Source organism: Oncorhynchus mykiss, chromosome 21 (genome assembly GCF_013265735.2).
Source record: "Oncorhynchus mykiss isolate Arlee chromosome 21, USDA_OmykA_1.1, whole genome shotgun sequence".
Classification (NCBI taxonomy): Eukaryota; Metazoa; Chordata; class Actinopteri; order Salmoniformes; family Salmonidae; genus Oncorhynchus; species Oncorhynchus mykiss.
Genome location: NC_048585.1, coordinates 31,233,897 through 31,252,817, shown reverse-complemented (window position 1 = coordinate 31,252,817; position 18,921 = coordinate 31,233,897). Strand labels below are relative to the sequence as shown.

The window sequence follows — 18,921 nt, the reverse complement described above, 5'->3', positions numbered from 1 at the left end:
ATCAATGTCTTGCATCTCCAAAGCTCTGCTGGGCCTTGACTACAGTGTGGGTAGAGGTGCATGCTCTGGACGATTTTATTTAGGGACGATTTTTCAAATTTTCATAGCAATCGATAATCAGCATTTTTGGACGCAGAGTATGGCAATATTTAGACTTAGGGTTGCCACCCGTTCAATAAAATACGTAACGGTTCTGTACTTCACTGAAAGAATAAACGTTTTGTTTTTCGAAATGATCATTTCCGGATTTGACCATATTAATGACTTAAGGCTCGTATTTCTGTGTGTTTATTATATTATAATTAAGTCTATGATTTTATATTTGATAGAGCAGTCTGACTGAGCGGTGGTAGGCAGCAGCAGGCTCAAGCATTCATTCAAACCGCACTGTCCTCTGTTTTCCAGCAGCTTTTCGCAATGCTTGAAGCACAGCTCTGTTTATGTCATCAAGCCTATCAACACCTGAGATTAGGCTGGCAATACTATAGTGCCTATAAGAACATCCAATAGTCAAAGGTATATGAAATACAAATGGTATAGAGAGAGAGAGAGAGTCCAATAATAACTACAACCTAAAACTTCTTAACTGGGAATATTGAAGACTCACGTTAAAAGGAACCACCAGCTTTCATATGTTCTGAGCACGGAACTTAATGTTTAGCTTTTTTACATGGCACACATGGCACATATTGCACTTCTCCAACACTGTTTTTGCATTATTTAAACCAAATTGAACGCGTTTCATTATTTATTTGAGACTAAATAGATTTTATTTATGTATTATATTAAGTTAAAATAAGTGTTCATTGTTCATTCAGTATTACAAATATATATGTAGAAATCGTCCGATTTAATCGGTATCGGCTTTTTTTGGTCCTCCAATAATCTTCGTTGAAAGGTCATAATCGGTCCACCTCTAGTGTGGCGGGGAGAACCTTCACGGCTCCTTGCATGGCACAGAAAACAGCATGTCAGAGTAGATCTGTGATTTAGTACCCATGACTTATTACAAAGATGTCTCTCCATTTCAACTAACATTGTTTAAAATGCTTGCATGTGCTTTGATTATTTGAATTCTACCTGTTCTTTACTTATTGTTTTGCCTAAATCTGTCCATCCATCCGTCTTTTTATTTTTTTTTTAACTGTGTACCATCTGACTTTCATGTAACGGATGTTAGTGCATGACATCACTTACATTCTGTAAAATGTTTTAACACCACTGAACAAAAAAACGGAATAATAAATTCCACAAAATAAAACGGCTGTTTTATTGGTGAAATAGAGAAGAGGGTTTTCCATCCGTTCATTGGAAAACAACAGTGATCACCAGACACGTAAAAGGTCTACAGAGGTTAAATGTTAATCAGTGATGAGAGAAACGGCAGCATTAGCACAACAATTTGCCAGGGAGAAGAATTCGGACTTTGCTAATCAGCTTTACGTAATCAAGTCTGTGCATTTGCATGATAATGCCCCAATTATTTAGAAAGCTGCTAATCAAAACCCAAAAGTGGAATTCAGTCCCTTTGGAATTTTCCCTGATTCCATTTGGCTCTACTTCCTCCTCCCTGCTTAGTCAGCAACTTCTACTCAGCTTGCACTCTCTGTTATGCACCTGAATACACACACACACACACACACACACACTATATACTACAATATACTACTGTTGTTCCAGTTCATTCTGTGGTTTCATCTGTTTTGTCAGTCAATAGTGATAGTCTTATCTTGACTTATTTACTGTAAGGACGTTATTATACTGTACGTGTCAAAGTAATTGGCCAGTCTGATTTGTGACTGTATAACTGCCTGAGCCCTGCTCAAGGCTTCTGATTACAAAAGACCAGGGATTAACTCGCTCTGTTCCAGGCAGGGGTTTTAATCAGATTTTTTTCCCCCACTGGCTTTTAAGACATTTGTTTTTGTTTTCTTTGTATTTGATCATGCTTTGTGTGGTTTTCTGTGTTTTTCATCCATCCTTCATCCTTTTTCATAATCCTCCACCCGTCTCTATGGACATGGTGTGTGTTGGACCCAGACTGCTGTGTCCACTGCATCCTGGCCTGTCTGTTCTGTGAGTTCCTGACCCTGTGCAACATGGTGGTGGCCCAGGCTAGCTGTGGCACCTGCACCTCGGAGGCCTGCTGCTGCTGCTGCTGCGCTGAGGACATGGGAGATGACTGCAACTGCCCCTGCGACGACATGGACTGTGGCATCATGGACGCCTGCTGCGAGTCCTCCGACTGCCTGGAGATCTGCATGGAGTGCTGTGGCATCTGCTTCCCCACATAGGAAGGACCATGATGGCGATGGGATTGGGAATGTTGGCCGTAGTGCTACTGCTACCTGTACTTTACGCTCCAGCAGAGAGGGAGGGAGGGAGAGGAAAAGTGTGTGTGTGTGGGCTAATTAGGTGTGTGTGTTTAGCATATGTGTGTGTGTACAAGTGCGTGCCTTTGATTTAAGCCCACACAGAGAGATCTATTAATCTACACTGGGCCTCTCTGCCAACATGGCCAAGCAGGGGCCAAAAATAGTTTTATAAATGCTTTTTGTTACGTACCACAAGTATAAACATGCTTTATGAAAAAAAAAAATATTTACCAAAGTGTGTGTTTAATTTTGACCAATATGTTAATCAGCTCTTTAAAAAGTATTACCTTAGATGCCTTATTGGATAGGAAGATCATCTCTATCATTTCAGGAATACTGTCCGACTGACATCTTTGCCTTGAAAGTTTTCTTCTTTTTTCACTACCAAAATGTAAATTCCTGACACTAAACCAAAGGAATACATGTTCTACCTTGATATTTAGCAGCCTTTTAGTGTGTTTAGTCAGTACTGTATGACACTGTAATAACTTTTTGTTTTTTGGGATGTGTTTTTCCTACTCATATTAATACACCTTCAATTAGAGGTATACAAACTACGAGACACATTCGTGAACAATGTGTAACAACAGAACAGCCGTAGTTATAGTCCATATCTACTGTAGTGTGCAAAATTATACGTATTGAAAAGCTCCATGTAAAGAAATATTGGAAAGCTTCATGTAAAGAAAGTTTGAAGATCAGCACTAAATCGGGTAGATTAGTGTATACCTTTTCTGTTAATGTATTTAATCCAGATATCAGTTTTTGTTCTGTAACATTTCAACTATGTAAATAATGTACGTGCTTTGTAGGGCACGTTTTAGTTGTCTTTCGGATTCAAGTGTGCTTGAGTTACTTACAAAACTGCACAAATGGGGAGCTCCATTATGTATAACCAATGCTAATCTCCGACACCCACAACTAAAATCTCTGTTGCTTGTCGTCGCATCCCAGAGTCTTTTGGAAGATGTTACGAAACCATTTCTGTTACGTAGTCTGTCCACGAGAGACTTCTGCTAATATCTACCTGTATCAACAAATCTCTTTTGAGAAGGATTGATGGATGACAGGCAGGGTTAACCATAGGGTTAACATGGAGTTCAAGGACATCTGGGTTGTCAGGCTTTGGAGTATGCTGCCATTGCTGTTATTAGATCAGAGGAGATTTTGATTTAGGCCTACCGTCAGCAGTTCACTCCAGATATGAGTAGTAGTATTCTTGTCTGATTGTTGGCCTGATATAACTAATGATTAATGCACATTTGAGTTATACTGTAGCGTGTGCCCTCACGCAATGTTAAAGCCATATTGTTGGAAATAATGGTTTTAGTCTATCCTGAAGACCATCACCATGGTTTTCACCTGTCAGTCTTTCAAGCCGTGAATTTACTGGATATACATTGGAAATACTGGCTTCCTGGAATATACAAGGGATGAGAAATTTTTACGACTGGTGAATTGCGCAACATTTTATCATTGTCATAACATTTTGTTCCCTACAATCATTGTTTTATATTGTTGTCAATCAATTATTTGCTCAGTCTTACGCTCCACTTTGATTACATACTGTACGGTACGACTGTTAGTTCTGTGATGTTATTTAGCATGTATTTGGGATACTGCCTCAGTATTACTTGTTCAAATGCACTCTTTAGTAACAGAAAGTGATAAGGAATTAAAACATGGCTGACCCTGTTTGCCATAAGCGGCTTTTGGATTACAAGTGAATGACTCGCAACACAATAAGAAAATATTCTGGACTGTCAGATTCAGAGAAGAGAATCCTAAACTAATGAACAACATTTTTTTTTCAGCAGATTTTTTTTTTTCTTCTGTGTATCAAGTTGAGTTTGGTGAATCACTTTCTCAGTCTCAAAGATTTGCTTTGATGTTGTTTTAGTGATACTTAACACAGGGACTCATTAGTGTGTTGCTTTTCTAAATGGCAAAGTTCCTTCACTTCACACCATCAAAGATCATGTGCTGTCAGATCTTAGGCTTGCTTCTCTAATGGTGGATTGTCATTATGTTTAAAGGAGTTGGAAGGACACCACCGCAGCAGATAGTGTTCAGTCGCACTCTGTATGAAACTAAGCCGCAGACCTCTTAACATTTGTATGATTAACTAACGCGGTCTTTCTCTGGATATTTTCTTCTGGCTATACAGGCCTATGAACAGGAACAACACTAGATAATGTGAAGACATAGTATTTACATGTATTTATCTTTTTTTTCCCTCTAACTGTAGTATGTTTTTATATTCTGTCCACTAGTTGTGTATATGATATACTGTACCGTCTTCACCTTTTCCATCTTCTAGAATACCTCTTTTCACTGCATTTAGCATACAACACAGTTTGTAGGTTATTGTACATTAATTCAGAATCATGTCTGAAATAATAAAAAATATAAAAATAAGAATGAACATTGTAAATTTGACTTTTTATCGCTTGTCTTCAGATTTGCTTTGAGCCATTTTGCAACAATTCCTGGCATGGAAGCAGATCCCTTGGCACTTTAGCCAACTGTTTTGTCACTCCTTTTCATGCCATACATAGCATTGGCATGAGATTAACAGGATGAACACATGGCTACAGCACGAAACGATCTGCTCGTAAGCTACCAGTATGTTATACATACAGTGCATTTAGAAAGTATTCAGACACCTTCACTTTTTAACATTTTGTTACTTTATAGCCTTATTCTAAAATTGATTAAATGTTGTTCCTCATCAATCTACACACAACACTTCATAATGACAAAGCGAAAACAGGTTTTAGAATTTTTTGCAAATGTATTAAAAATACAAAACACCTTATTTACGTACGTATTCAGACCCTTTCCTATGAGACTTTCAATTGAGCTCAGGTGCATCCTGTTTCCATTATCCTTGATGTTTCTACAACTTGATTAGAGTTCACCTATGGTCAATTGATTGGACATGATCTGGAAAGGCACACACCAGTCTATATAAGGTCCCACAGTTTACAGTGCATGTCAGAGCAAAAACCAAGCCATGAGGTCGAAGGCATTGTCCGTAAAGCTCCGAGACAGGAGTGTGTTGTCACAGAAATGTATGCAGAATTGAAGGTCCCCAAGACTACATTGACCTCCATTATTAAATGAAAGGACTTTGGAGCCACCAAGACGACTAACCGCCCGGCCAAACTGAGCAATTGGGGGAGAAGGCCCTTGGTCAGGGAGGTGACCAAGAACCCGATGGTCACTGACAGAGCTACAGAGTTCCTGTCAGTGGGTGAACCTTTCAGAAGGACAACCATATCTGCAGAATTCCACCAAGCAGGCCTTTATGGTAGAGTGACCAGAAGGAAGCCTCACTAAAAGGCACATGACAGCCTGCTTGGAGTTTGCCAAAAGACACCTAAAGGACTCACGGACCATGAGAAACAAGATTCTCTGGTCTGATGAAACCAAGATTGAGCTCTTTGGCCTGAATGCCAAGTGTCACATCTGGAGGAAACCTGGCACCATCCTTAAGGTGAAGCATGATGGTGGCAGCATCATGCTGTGGGGATGTTTTTCAGCAGCAGGGACTGGGAGACTAGTCAGGATTAAGGCAAAGATGAACAGAGCAAAGTACAGAGAGATCCTTGATGAAAACCTGCTTCAGAGCGCTCAGGACCTCAGACTGGGGCGACGGTTCACCTTCCAACAGGACAATGATTCTAAGCACACAGCCAAGACAACGCAGGAGGGACTTCGGGACAAGTATCTGAATGTCCTTGAAGTGGCCGAGCCAAAGCCCAGACTTGAACCAATTGAACATCTCTGCAGAGACCTGAAAATAGCTATGCATCGACGCTCCCCATCCAACCTGACAGAGCTTGAGAGGATCTGTAGAGATGAATGGGGAAATCCCCTAATAAAGGTGTACCAGCTAGTAGCGTCATACCCAAGAAGACTCGAAGCTGTAATCGCTGCCAAAGGTGCTTCAAGAAAGTACTGAGTAAAGGGTCGGAATACATATGTAAATGTGGCGTTTCATTTTTAAAATACATTTGCATTAAAAAAACGTCCATTTTGTGGTATTGTGTGTAGATTGAGGAAAAATACAATTGAATCCATTTTAGAATAAGGCTGTAACAAAATGTGGAAAAAGTCAAGAGGTCTGAATACTTTCCGAATGTACTGTATGGCATATGTACATCCTTATTTGGTGGGCAGCAGTCAATGTGTGGTGGTCTCTTTGTGTGTGCTCTCTGACCAACTCTATTAGCTTGTGTACTGTAATTGTACTGTCCGCTTTCCAAAATAGTTATGAATTGGCAGGTACTATAATCCCTCAAATGGCATATTTTTTTATAATATTTTTTTATCAATGTTTAGTGTAACAATGACACCGGTGTGTAATGTGGGGGGTCAGTAGTGTGACTACAGCACAGGTTCTCTGGTCAATGATACACTGCCTGTTACGCTACCGTCCTCTTTTATCTTCACCACAATTCATCACTCATAGACAATGGGTTGTCTATGTAGTACGGCTCAGTGTGGTTCCCCTCTGCTCTACTCTCTATTAGAGAGCTTCTCACGTAGACGCAGCGGAGGAACATGGAAACACGGCCACCAACACTCGGCGAGGTCAGCAGGGACCATGGAGAGCAATGCCCTGACCTTTGACTGACACAACCTCCTGTTAACCTCTCAATTAACCCCTGCGCCTAGCCCACCTGGCGATTGGGTGATGATGGCAGGCGAACCTGCTGCAAGCTAACAGAGATAGGGAGGATCCTTCCCTTTTGTCATTTTCTGCCTGGATACACACTGCCCAGGAAATTACCATCTTATTTCACTAATGCATTGTAAAATATTGTCCCCGGCCCCCGAAACGCCTTTCCTTTCTCTATAATCACATAGGAGTTCTTTTTTCACTCTTTTTTTCCTCTCTCTTTTTTGAGAGGAAAATATGTGAAAACCCCAGGTGTGTAAGTGTGCGATGACCTTTTCACAAAGTCACCCACCTTTCCCATCCTTTTAATCAGTCCCCCTCTGTTCCTGGCTGTGCGAGTGCCTGTAATGTCACAATTAAGACACATCCATTGTTTCTGTTTTCGGTCTTGAAATTTGGTGCTTCTTGGACCTGGGGTCATCTCTCAATATTAAATAAAAGTGCCTTACCACCCCTCCTTTCTCTTCCTCTCTCTCTTGCGCTGTCTCCTTTCTCTCTTCTTTCTGGGTGGGATGGAATTGTCACTCAGAAAATGAATGTCTGCTGCCCTTAGCCATGAGAACAAATTTATACTGTCACTTTTTATTGCATAAAGGGATGGGGCTTTTAATGGTGTTTAGTTGCCTCATTTTCACATTAGAGGTAGGCTTCAGTCACATATTGATAAGATTAACCATACTGATAATTATAACTAATACAAGTAATTTGATAGGAACAAGAGGGTGGTTGCATTACATGGCAATTTACCGCATAGGACCGTGTCTTCCAAATGGTCCAGTTATAGTACTCGTCATTATGTTTAGCGTTAGTGTGTTTGTGCTTTTGTACTGCTGTCCTTTCAGCCCGTGCAAATGAAACCTCTTTACCTGGTAATTAGAACAGAGACGCAGCATGTTTGGTAAAAAGACACATCTCATGTTCCATTTCACTTATGAAGCTTGGGTATTATTTTATGCTCTGCCATGGCTAGGAACACCATGCAGCCCAGTGATGCACCTGCTCCGAACATCACATGTGATGATGCATAATGCAAGCAACGTCCTTTCTTCTCAGAGCCTGTGTCAAAGTTTGAAGGACTCCCGCTATTTAGGCTTGTAGCGCGGTATAAAAATAATATGAGGCAGATCTTTCAGAGGGGGTAAGCAAGATGGAGGGGGAAAAGGAATGGAGTTCAAGTCATGTCACTCTAAATTAATCTCCTCAGGTAGTGGCCCCATTAGGGTTCACACACGGGCCCGGTTTACTATGCAAATGGGGTCATTACCTGGAGAAGTTAATTGACTCTGACACAGGGCCAGAATGGTGAAACCATGTGATGTTTATTTGCTTGTTATGAAAATGCTTGAGAATATGGCTTGAGTCTGCACACATGAAAATTATATTGATGAAAATATTGTGGAGAAGTCGCGTTAAAGGGATATTTTAAATTAGAAAATTTGCTGTTTTTTTATTATCATTTTGATGGATGATCATTTATAGAAATGGCTAGATATCTGAACCTTTAATAGATGTATTTTTTAGTAGCGATTTGATGTATGTGCATTTAATGATGTATGAACACTTATATTTAACATGAAATATTCCACCATCACCTCACATAGGATATCACACGTTTACAAATAAATGTATTATCTTTTACAAAAATGCAATTTTTGCTCTTTTTCTAAACCACAGTTAACTACAAAACAGACACCCAGGAATTAAATGTAAATGGTTAGATTTGTATTTTTTTCCCCCTTTTGCACAGCAACGTGTCGTTCTACTCATACCCTAAATATTTGAAGATCCCCTTCACTAAAGCTTTGCTGCTGTATGAGGGCATCTCACTGTGCTTAATCTTTATGTTACCTGGAGGCGCTGAAGACAACATGTAAAGACAGCAAGTGCCATGCGCTTACGAAGATCACGAGCTGAGCCCAAACCTGCCAGAGGAATGGGGAGCAGAGGTTCAAAGTTTCTGCCACTTGACTCTGTGAAGTGGGGACTGACAACACCTGCCTGAGAGATTGAAAGGAGGAAATGAAGGAAAGAAAGCAAGGAGGGATGGAAGGAAATAGGGTAGACACAATGAGATGTTTTCAAATAATTTCCGGTCGATTGCACAAAGTGTTCCCCACCCGTTACAGCCTTCTAGCCCCCCACACCACCCTCTGTGAGTTGTATCTGTAAGTAAGCATGCATGTAAATGGACCATTTGTATCAAGACCTGTCAGCTTGTTTCCTTTGTTTGGGGGATGTTTAAGACTGGGCTGCGGGCTCAGGCCTCTGCACTGCAAGTGAGACATCATACTAAAGTTGTACACTTTCAACTTTTTTTCCTTTCCAAAGGTAATGGACCGTGGGAGAGGCAAATTGAGAAGGACGTGTGGAACAGAACTGCCTGTTTGTTTGCTTGTACACGGTCCTTGAACTATAAATTAGATGTCACCATTGTTACCTGTCATTTACTGATGTGGATGTGTTGTATTTTCTCCCCGGGTCGCTGGTTAGATTTTTTTTTGTTGCTCTTAACATTACTTAAATGAACGGCTCCAACTGGCCTCCAGTCATCTCGTTGGGATTGACAGTTTGTTTGGAACGCTGAGTGCTTGCTTCATTATACTCCGGTTATTTACAACCAGGTAATGCTGCCATGCTTGTCAAAGGTACGTAACTAATGCAGACACTAATATCAGATATGTACAGTGCGGTATCCCTCAGGACAGTTGCCTTGGGCCGTTTCTGTTCTCTATTTTTACAAATGACACCTGTAAAACGTAAATTAAACGCAGTCTCAAATAGCTGCCAGTCCCTTTCTAATAGCTCGGTATTGCCCCACGTTTGAGCTAATAAATTACTTTTAAATAAACGCTGGGTTTAAATGAATTGTTTACGATGTTACCATGATTTGTTACCATGATTTGTTACATTAAATAATTCAGTAATGACAGCAATAATCAGTTTCTCGCCAGTGAGAAACTGCTAGCCATTGGCTGCTAACAGCTGAGAACTGCTAGCTAACTGGCAAGCACAAAAACAGTCAACAATTGGGGAGTACAGACTCCTAGAAATCATCAGATCTCCCTCTAGTGGCGAAAGTAAGAACTTAAATGCACAGTCAAAGATGTCAGGTCAGCAGCATACCACCCTGCATCCCACTGCTGGCTTTCCTCTGAAGGTAAGCAGGGTAGGTCCTGGTTGGTACCTGGATGGGAGACCAGGAAGTGGTGTTGGGGGGCCAGTAGGAGGCACTCCTACTGGCCAGTGGGATATTACTCCTAAAATAATATCCCAATACCCCACGACAGTGTGATTAGGGACATTGTCCTTTGTAAGGTGCCATCTTTCGGATAGGACGTTCAACGGGTGTCCTGACACTGTGGTCACTAACGATCCCATGGCACTTAACATAAGAGTAGGGATGTTAACCCCAGTGTCCTGGCTAAATTCCCAATCTAGCCCTCATACCATAATGGCCACCTAAGCTTCCAATTGGCTCATTAATCTCCCCCCCCCCTCCCCCCTCTCTGCTGTAACTATGCCCCAGGTTGTTGCTGTAAATTGTGTTCTCAGTCAATTTACCTGGTAAAATAAAACTGCTGGAATTCAACAATGAACTATGCAAATAAGCAACAGCTTTGTGCATTAAGGAAATAGACGCCTGGCTTAAATAGAAGCCTGTCTCTAAGCGCCTGTTGTGTTCAGTGATTTAAGCAAATACATGTCTTGGCTATTAATGGAAGTTTTACAGTATGGATGCTGCTGATTGCACACTCTACACATCAGCACCTACAGCCAGTGAATTCATTGAGACTCTTAGCAAGGAGTTACAGTCAGTGTCCGAATGGGTAATTAACAATAAACTGGTCTTAAATACATTTAAAACCAAAAGCATTGTATTTGGTTCAATGCATTCTCTTAGACCTAAACCTCACCTGGAGGTTTGAGTAAAGGGTGTGACCATTGAACAAGTTGAAGAAGCTGAACTTTTTTTGCAAATGTGTAATTAAATATATACTTTGGCAAACTCCAAGCGGGCTGTCATGTGCCTTTTACTGAGGAGTGGCTTCCATCTGGCCACTCAACCATAAAGGCCTGATTGGTAGAGTGCTACAGAGATGGTTGTCTTTCTGGAAGGTTCTCCCATCTCCACAAAGGACCTCTAGAGCTCTGTCAGAGCCTTTGGCTTCTTGGTCACCTCCCTGACCAAGTCCCTTCTCCCCCGATTGCTCAGTTTGGCTCTAGGAAGAGTCTTGGTGGTTCCAAACTTCTTCAATTTAAGAATGATGGAGGCCACTGTGTTCTTGGGGACCTTCAATGCAGCAGACATTTTTTGGTACCTTCCACAGATCTGTGCCTCAACAATCCTGTCTCTGAGATCTACAGACAATTCCTTCAACCTCATGGCTTGTTTTTTTGTTCTGACATGCACTGTCAACTGTGGGCACCTTTAATATAGACACACTCTGTGCCTTTCCAAATCATGTCCAATCAATTGAATTTACCACAGGTGACTCCAATCAAGTTGTGTAGACATCTCAAGGATGATCAATGTAAGTCTCATAGCAAAGGGTCTGAATACTTAGGTATTTCTGGTTTTGCTTTGTCATTATGCTGTATTGTGTGTAGATTGCTGATGATTTTTTATTTTTTTTAATCCGGGGGATTCCAGGAGAACGCTACCTGCCGCAATGCATAGTGGCAACTGTAACGTTTGGCGGAGGAGGAATAATGGTCTGGGGCTGTTTTTTGTGGTTCGGGCTAGGCCCCTTAGTTCCCGTGAAGGGAAATTTAACGCTACAGCATACAATGACATTCTAGACGATTCTGTGCTTCCAACTTTGTGGCAACGGGGGAAGGCCCTTTCTTGTTTCATGACAATGCCCTCGTGTACAAAGCGAGGTCCATACAAAAATGGGTTGTCAAGAGAGGTGTGGAAGAAGTTGACTGGCCTGCACAGATCCCTGACTTCAACCCCATCGAACACCTTTGGGATGAATTGGAACGCTGACTGCGAGCAAGGCCTAATCGCCCAACATCAGTGCCCGACCTCACTAATGCTCTTGTGGCTGAATGGAAGCAAGTCCCGGCAGCAATGTTCCAACATCTAGTGGAAAGCCTTCCCAGAAGAGTGGAGGAATGTTATAGCAGCAAAGGATGGACAAAGTCCATATTAATGCCCATGATTTTGGAATGAGATGTCCACATACTTTTGGTCATGTAGTGTATGCATATTGTGTAAAAAAAATAGTAGTTTTTCTTGGTGACCTTCCAATATAGAACTCGTATTTTTTATTTTGAATTTAATATCTTACGATGTTCTTGTCTGTAACTGTTCTGTACTTTGTCACGTATTTGTATATTTTATGTGGACCCGAGGAAAAGTAGCTGCTCCATGTGCAGTAGCTAATGGGGAGCCTAATAAACTAAACTAAACACAGACAATGGCTTCTTTTTAAGATTGTTCTTAAAAATACAATCTTCACTTTATTACGTAGCCTATTCAGATCACGCATTACTTTGCTCCCGTTTTTATTCAATAGTAAACAGGCAGAATGTAGAAATTATTAAAGGTTCATGTTACTATGTAGATTCTACGAATAATCTACATAGTAACATTAATGTTAATTATGTCTTCTACCATATATGACTATGACTATCCTGATAGGAGGTGGAACATATTTAATGGTGTATAATAACAAAAACATTTGTGTGTGCTTGCGTAGATACACACCTGGTTGGCGTTACCCCCCCCCGAATAAGCCCAGCGGAGCTACTATACACAGGCTGGTAGTTAAGAGAGCGTAGTTTACCTCCTTCCATGCAGAAACAAACATGGCCGGATGGATAGAAGGTCTTAATACTACCAGCTCTGTGCTGCTATAGGACTCAAATTTCCGCTTGGAGCAGCCCTCTTCGCATTGAGTTAACATGACTGACAAGTGAAGTCTCATATACACAGAGGAAAGCACACACACACGCAGCAATGTGGCTGCACATTGCATTTATTCACACAGAGATGAATAAATGCCTATTATGGTTTTAGTTGAGATTCATTGTGATAATTGATCAATCTGCGTATACCTATTGAGTCGTTTCGTACAGCACTTTTAACAATGCATTTCAAGTCTTTCAGTCTCGCTGTAACAGAGATACCACCTACTGTAGGCACACAGGTAGCATTCTACACCTGAGACTCTTTCTCAACTCACAGATGCATAGCCTTGATGTGTTTGTTTCCTTGTCAACCTCTTAATTGTCTCATCCGAAGTCAACAACTATCTCTGTTTACATCCTTGTTTACCAACCATTCAGTAACAACCTGTCACTGTTACACACAATGGCTTTGTTGGTGATGGTGAAGTCAGCCCCATAACCTGAAGAAGGAATCTGCAGGTTTCATGCATGTGTAACCTAGGGGAATAATAATATGTGAGATACTTTGCAGGTGTATGTGTATCGAAACACCTGCTGCCTTCACACTTGGGACAGACCTTTTTGTCACAACATACTTGATGAATATATACAGTGTTCTATGGTCCCATTAGTAGTACTGTGTCAAAATTATGTTGATCTGAACTCTGTGACCCAGCCTCTTGCTTGATTGTTTGTCAGTGCTCTGCAAGCGTTAAAACTAATTTCTGCGTTCAAGATACTTCAAATATTGGTCTTTCATGCCGTCATCTCTTTTTCAATTGTGTATTTTATCATCTGTTAATCAGTACCTCATCTTAAAGTATTCTATATGTTTGCTGTCAAGTCCTTGACCCTTCAAAACTAACCAGTTAGTTTAAAACCTGGTGCATGCTTCTTTTAGATGACAAGCTGCAGCTACGGAGACCGTATTGTGGGGAAGAGAAGGTTTCAGATATGTTCCAGGTGATGAAGTGTTGATATCTGCCCTTAAAGAAGATGTGCCCTTAAAGAAGATGTGCCCTGCGGACATTCACACAAATGTGTGTCTGTCTCCCCTTTTTTCCCTCACCCCATCCTTCAAAATTCAAACGCACATAACAAAGAGAAATATTCCTCATGTCTGTCTGGCAAGAATATTCATGATTCGACTTCCAGGTTAAAAAGTATATTCAAATGTGCCTACATTAGAGCATGTGTGGTTGTTAATAAATTAACACGTGGCAGAAATAATTCAGTTTTAGCGTGATGCTCCTCGGCGCAAGCTGTCAGCTGTCGCATTGTTCCGGATTGAACGTGATGCTGAGGCGGCAACACAGTGCAGTGAACTGTGATGTTTTAGTGTACCTAACTCTTAACTCTCAGGGCTCAGTCTTTCTGACAGACACGCACACCCACTGAACTGTGATGTTTTAGTGTACCTTACTGTTAACTCTCGGGGCTCTCTGCCTCAACTCCTGCCTTTTTGCATTAAGAATTGCTTAAGAAGGTATGAGAGTGTAATATTCCCCTTTCTCTGAATGTTCTTATGAATGCTTGTGTCTGGTTACAAACAGCATCCCACAGCCTTGTTTATGCACAAGCTATGCCTTTATGCAAAGCAAAATACTTTTGTGGATCTGCAGCTGAGATTTGTTGCCAGTCCAGAGATATGTTTGTGTGTTCCTTAACGTTACAAGCGTAAATTTCAGCAATTAGAAGAGTCAACGCATAGTGAACAGTAAGAGCTGGGTGTTTTTCCCTCATCGGTTGCTGTGGCAGCCACACTAAGCCCCTGATTGTAGGAAGCTTTAACATTTTGACGTGCCAGCATGGTGTGACGCATGGCACTTCTCTTCTACATCTCCTCGCTTTCTCCCATCCCAAAGATTTACATAGTGGAATCCAGGGACTGGCACCGTGTGACAATCTGTTTGTGTAGCTCTAGGTGCAAGATGTGTTAGATGTCAAGTGATTCACTGTAAGTTTTTAATAAGCAGCATTTGTTCAATCTCCTGTTTAAACATTCCTCTTGCCATAGCGACGTATCCTTAAAGACTATGGCCCTATCTTTTAATTAACTCTCTGGCTAATGTGCCACTTAATTGACTAATCAGGAGATTTTGTTTTTTCTAATTTACTTGAAAACTATCTCTGGTTAAGCTTTTTAATATCTGCATGACGGGAACGGATACTTACCGGTGCCTCTCCAAAGGGGAAGGCCTACTGTAGCAGGGGGAAAACAAAGTACAGTTAATTCCTTATCAAACTCTCTTGGTTCTGACACAGACCGCTAACAAGGCCTAGGTGTGATTGTTGGGCATCTTTTCTTAAATGCCTGTGCAGTTTTTAATAACAAAAGCTTCATGTTCTATGCAGTGCTTGAGATTCTTGATATTGCACTGTTGTTGTGGTTTTGTCAAAAATCTGATATACACTACTAAGCCATACAGTTCCTTGTTGGATTGCATTTAAATGTTTTTATTATAGTTTTTGTTTCCTTTTACGATTTAACAACAATGCAATTGAATTACATTTGGCATTAAACAATAACTTGACAGACATGAGTATACAGAGCACCCGGAAAGCACCCAGACTCCCTGCCCGCCTGCACCTCGCCACGCCACAGCCCCACTCCAAGAAAACAACCTAATCCATTCAAGAACAAGGCTGCAATGCAACAAAATGCGGAAAAAGTCAGGGGGTGAGGGGAGGGAACACCCCCCAAACGCACCTCACACACAAAGATAGAAAAGGAAACAAACTTTACATTTTTCACCCACAATTCCCCCTCCCCCATAACTATTACAACAAAAGGAAAAATGTTTTTTTTTAAATAAAGAAATCCCTACCCCTACCAGTTATCTATGTATGTCTGTAGTCTATTAGGCCATAGATTGCATTTAGAGGTAGAAGTGTATTCTCTGTGGCCGGTAGTGAAACAAAAGGCTAATTCAATAGTAACTTTTTCCAGGGGTGTTGCCAACATTCTCTGAGAACATTACCCGGCAACCTGCGATTCCATTTAACGTTCCAGTGAGGTGTATGTTTTCATTTACTTGATACATTTTGAAGTGGTAAAAAATGTTTTGTCCTGAAAGAACTGTAACATTTTGCTCTATGTTTTGATTTCTGAATGTTTTTTGTCCGTTTGAAATATTATGGGGCGGCAGGTAGCCTAGTGGTTAGAGTGTTGGACTAGTAACCGAAAGGTTGCAAGATCAAATCCCCGAGCTGACAAGGTAAAAATCTGTCATTCTGCCCCTGAACAAGGCAGTTAACCCACTGTTCCTAGACCGTCATTGAAAAAAAAAAAATCTTAACTAACTTGCCTAGTTAAATAAAGGTCAAATAAAAATTGTTTACACTTTGTTGATATTCTTCTTCACCTTCTAAAGTGCTTGACATGTTCCCCTTTTATTGACATTTCTACTGTATTATACAGCAGCTGGTAAATATACCAATGACAGATTCCTGCGGACAGCAGGATTGTCGAGAGGCCCGTGAGAGAGCGAGACAGTCTCCTTTTATAGAGGAAATGTAGGTCCGGCTTAGTGTCATGTTGCGACATGCAAAGGTTGTGATTCAATGGAAAAGTGGCGTCACCGTTGTTTGATAGGATAGCAGAATGGAAAGGCCTGTAAACAATGACTCATCCTGCTGCTCCTAGCTGGGGAAGGAAGGAAGGAAGATCTCCTGTCTGTGCTGCTGCAGCCTCCAGTCCTCACACAAGAGTACAGGAGAGCAAAGCCAGGCCACACAAAGACAATCAGGACTCTATTTACAAGGCTCCGTCACCCAGGGGATTGAGCTGTCTCTTTCACACACACATACACACACATTCACATGAACACACTTTCATACACTGACAGTGGCGTCGTTAGGCCTGGGCTTTCCCGAAGCTTTCCCGGGTCCAGCCCCGAATGTTTTGATGGTCCAATAGTTATTATAGTTGTTTTTATTTCAGGTTGATGCAAGCTTCCATACATGCACATCACTTATGCAATGCAGTATTTACACTGGAAGAAAATATAAACGCAGGGTTGGTTTCATGAGCGGAAATAAAAGATCCCAGAAATGTTCCATATGCTAATTTCTAAAAATGGCACAAATGTATTTACATCCCTGTCAGTGAGCATTTCTCCTTTGCCAGGATAATTTGTCCGCCTGACAGGTGTGGCATATCAAGAAGCTGATTAAAGAGCATTACACAGTTGCACCTCATGCTGGGGACAATAAAAGGCCATTCTAAAATGTGCAATTTGTCACAACAATGCCGCAGATGTCTCAAGTTTTGAGGGAGTGTGGAATTGGCATGCTGACAGCAGGAATGTTCTCCAGAGCTGTTGCCAGAAAATGTTATGGTATTTTGTCTACCATAAGCCGCCTCCAACATTGTTTTAGAGAATTTGTCAATATGTCCAACCAGGCTCGCAACCAATTGGATGCCAACTTTTTGTGCATATGGAACATTTCTGGGATATTTTATTTCACTTCATGAAACATGAGACCAACACTTTACATCTTGCGTTTTATATTTTTGTTAAGTGCAAGTACATATAACTACATACAGTGCATTCGAAAAGTATACAAAGCGAGATCCATACAGAAATGGTTTGTCGAGATCGATGTGGAAGAACTTGACGAGCCTGAACAGAGCCCTGAACTCAACCCCACCGAACACCTTTGGGATTAATTGGAACATCAACTGCGAGCCAGGCCTGATCGCCCAACATCAGTGCCTGACCTCACTAAGGCTCTTGTGGCTGAATGGAAGAAAGTCCCCGCAACAATATTCCAACATCTAGTGGAAAGCCTTCCCAGAAAAGTGGAGACTGTCATAGCTACAAAGGGGGACCAACTCCTTATTAATGCCCATCATTTTGAAATGAGATGTTCGACGAGCAGGTTTCCACATACTTTTGGTAATCTAGTGCATGCATAATACTTATTTTCTACATTGTAGAATAGTAGTGAAGACATCAAAACTATGAAATAAGACATATGGAATCATGTAGGAACCAAAAAAGTGTTAAACAAATCATAATATATTTTATATTTGTGATTCTTCAAATAGCCACCCTTTGCCTTGATGACAGCTTTGCACACTCTTGGCATTCTCTCAACCAGCTTCACGAGGTAGTCATCTGGAATGCATTTGAATTAACACTTGTGCCTTGTTAAAAGTTAATTTGTGGAATTCTTTCCTTCTTATTGCATTTGAGCCAATCAGTTGTGTTGTGACAAGGTAGGGAAGGTATACAGAATATTTATATTTGGTAGAAGACCAAGTACATATTATGGCAAGAACAGCTCAAATAAGCAAAGAGAAATGACAGTCCGTCATTACTTTAAGACATGAAGGTCAGTCAATCCGGAAAATGTCTGCAAATGCAGTTGCAAAAACCATCAAGCACTATGATTAAACTGGATCTCATGAGGACCGCCACAGGAAAGGAAGACCCAGAGTTACCTCTGCTACAGAGGATAAGTTCATTAGAGTTACCAGCCTCAGAAATTGCAGGCCAAATAAATGCTTCGCAGAGTTCAAGTAACAGACACATCTCAAGATCAACTGTTCAGAGTCGACTGCTTGAATCAGGCCCTCGTGGTCGTATTGCTGCAAAGAAACCACTACTAAAGGACACCAATAATAAAAAGAGACTTGCTTGGGCCAAGAAACACGAGCAATGGACATTAGACCAGTGGGAAATTGTGGCCTTATATATATATATATCAAAGAACGTGACATACACGTTCATCATGAAGATTCTAAAATCTAAAATATTTTTTGATTTGTTTGTTAATTTTTTTGGTTACTACATGATTCCATATGTTTTATTTCATAGTTTTGATGGCTTCACTATTATTGTACAATGTAGAAAACAGTAAAAATAAAGAAAACCCCTTGAATGAGTAGGTGTGTCCAAACTTTTGACTTGTACTGTATGTCACGTTCTTTGATATATATATATATATATAAGGCCA

General features: G+C 40.9%; 1 protein-coding gene across 1 annotated transcript in view; it reads left to right on the top strand.

Moving 5' to 3' along the window:
* The window catches only part of LOC110500238 (myoD family inhibitor domain-containing protein), a 28,259-nt gene extending 23,462 nt beyond the window's left edge, over positions 1 to 4,797 (top strand). The window contains exon 5 of the mRNA XM_021577487.2: positions 2,041 to 4,797. Coding sequence (XP_021433162.1) covers positions 2,041 to 2,294 — 254 coding nt within the window. The 3' untranslated portion in view covers positions 2,295 to 4,797. The remainder of the gene's footprint in view (positions 1 to 2,040) is intronic.
* The last annotated feature ends 14,124 nt before the right edge of the window (positions 4,798 to 18,921 follow it).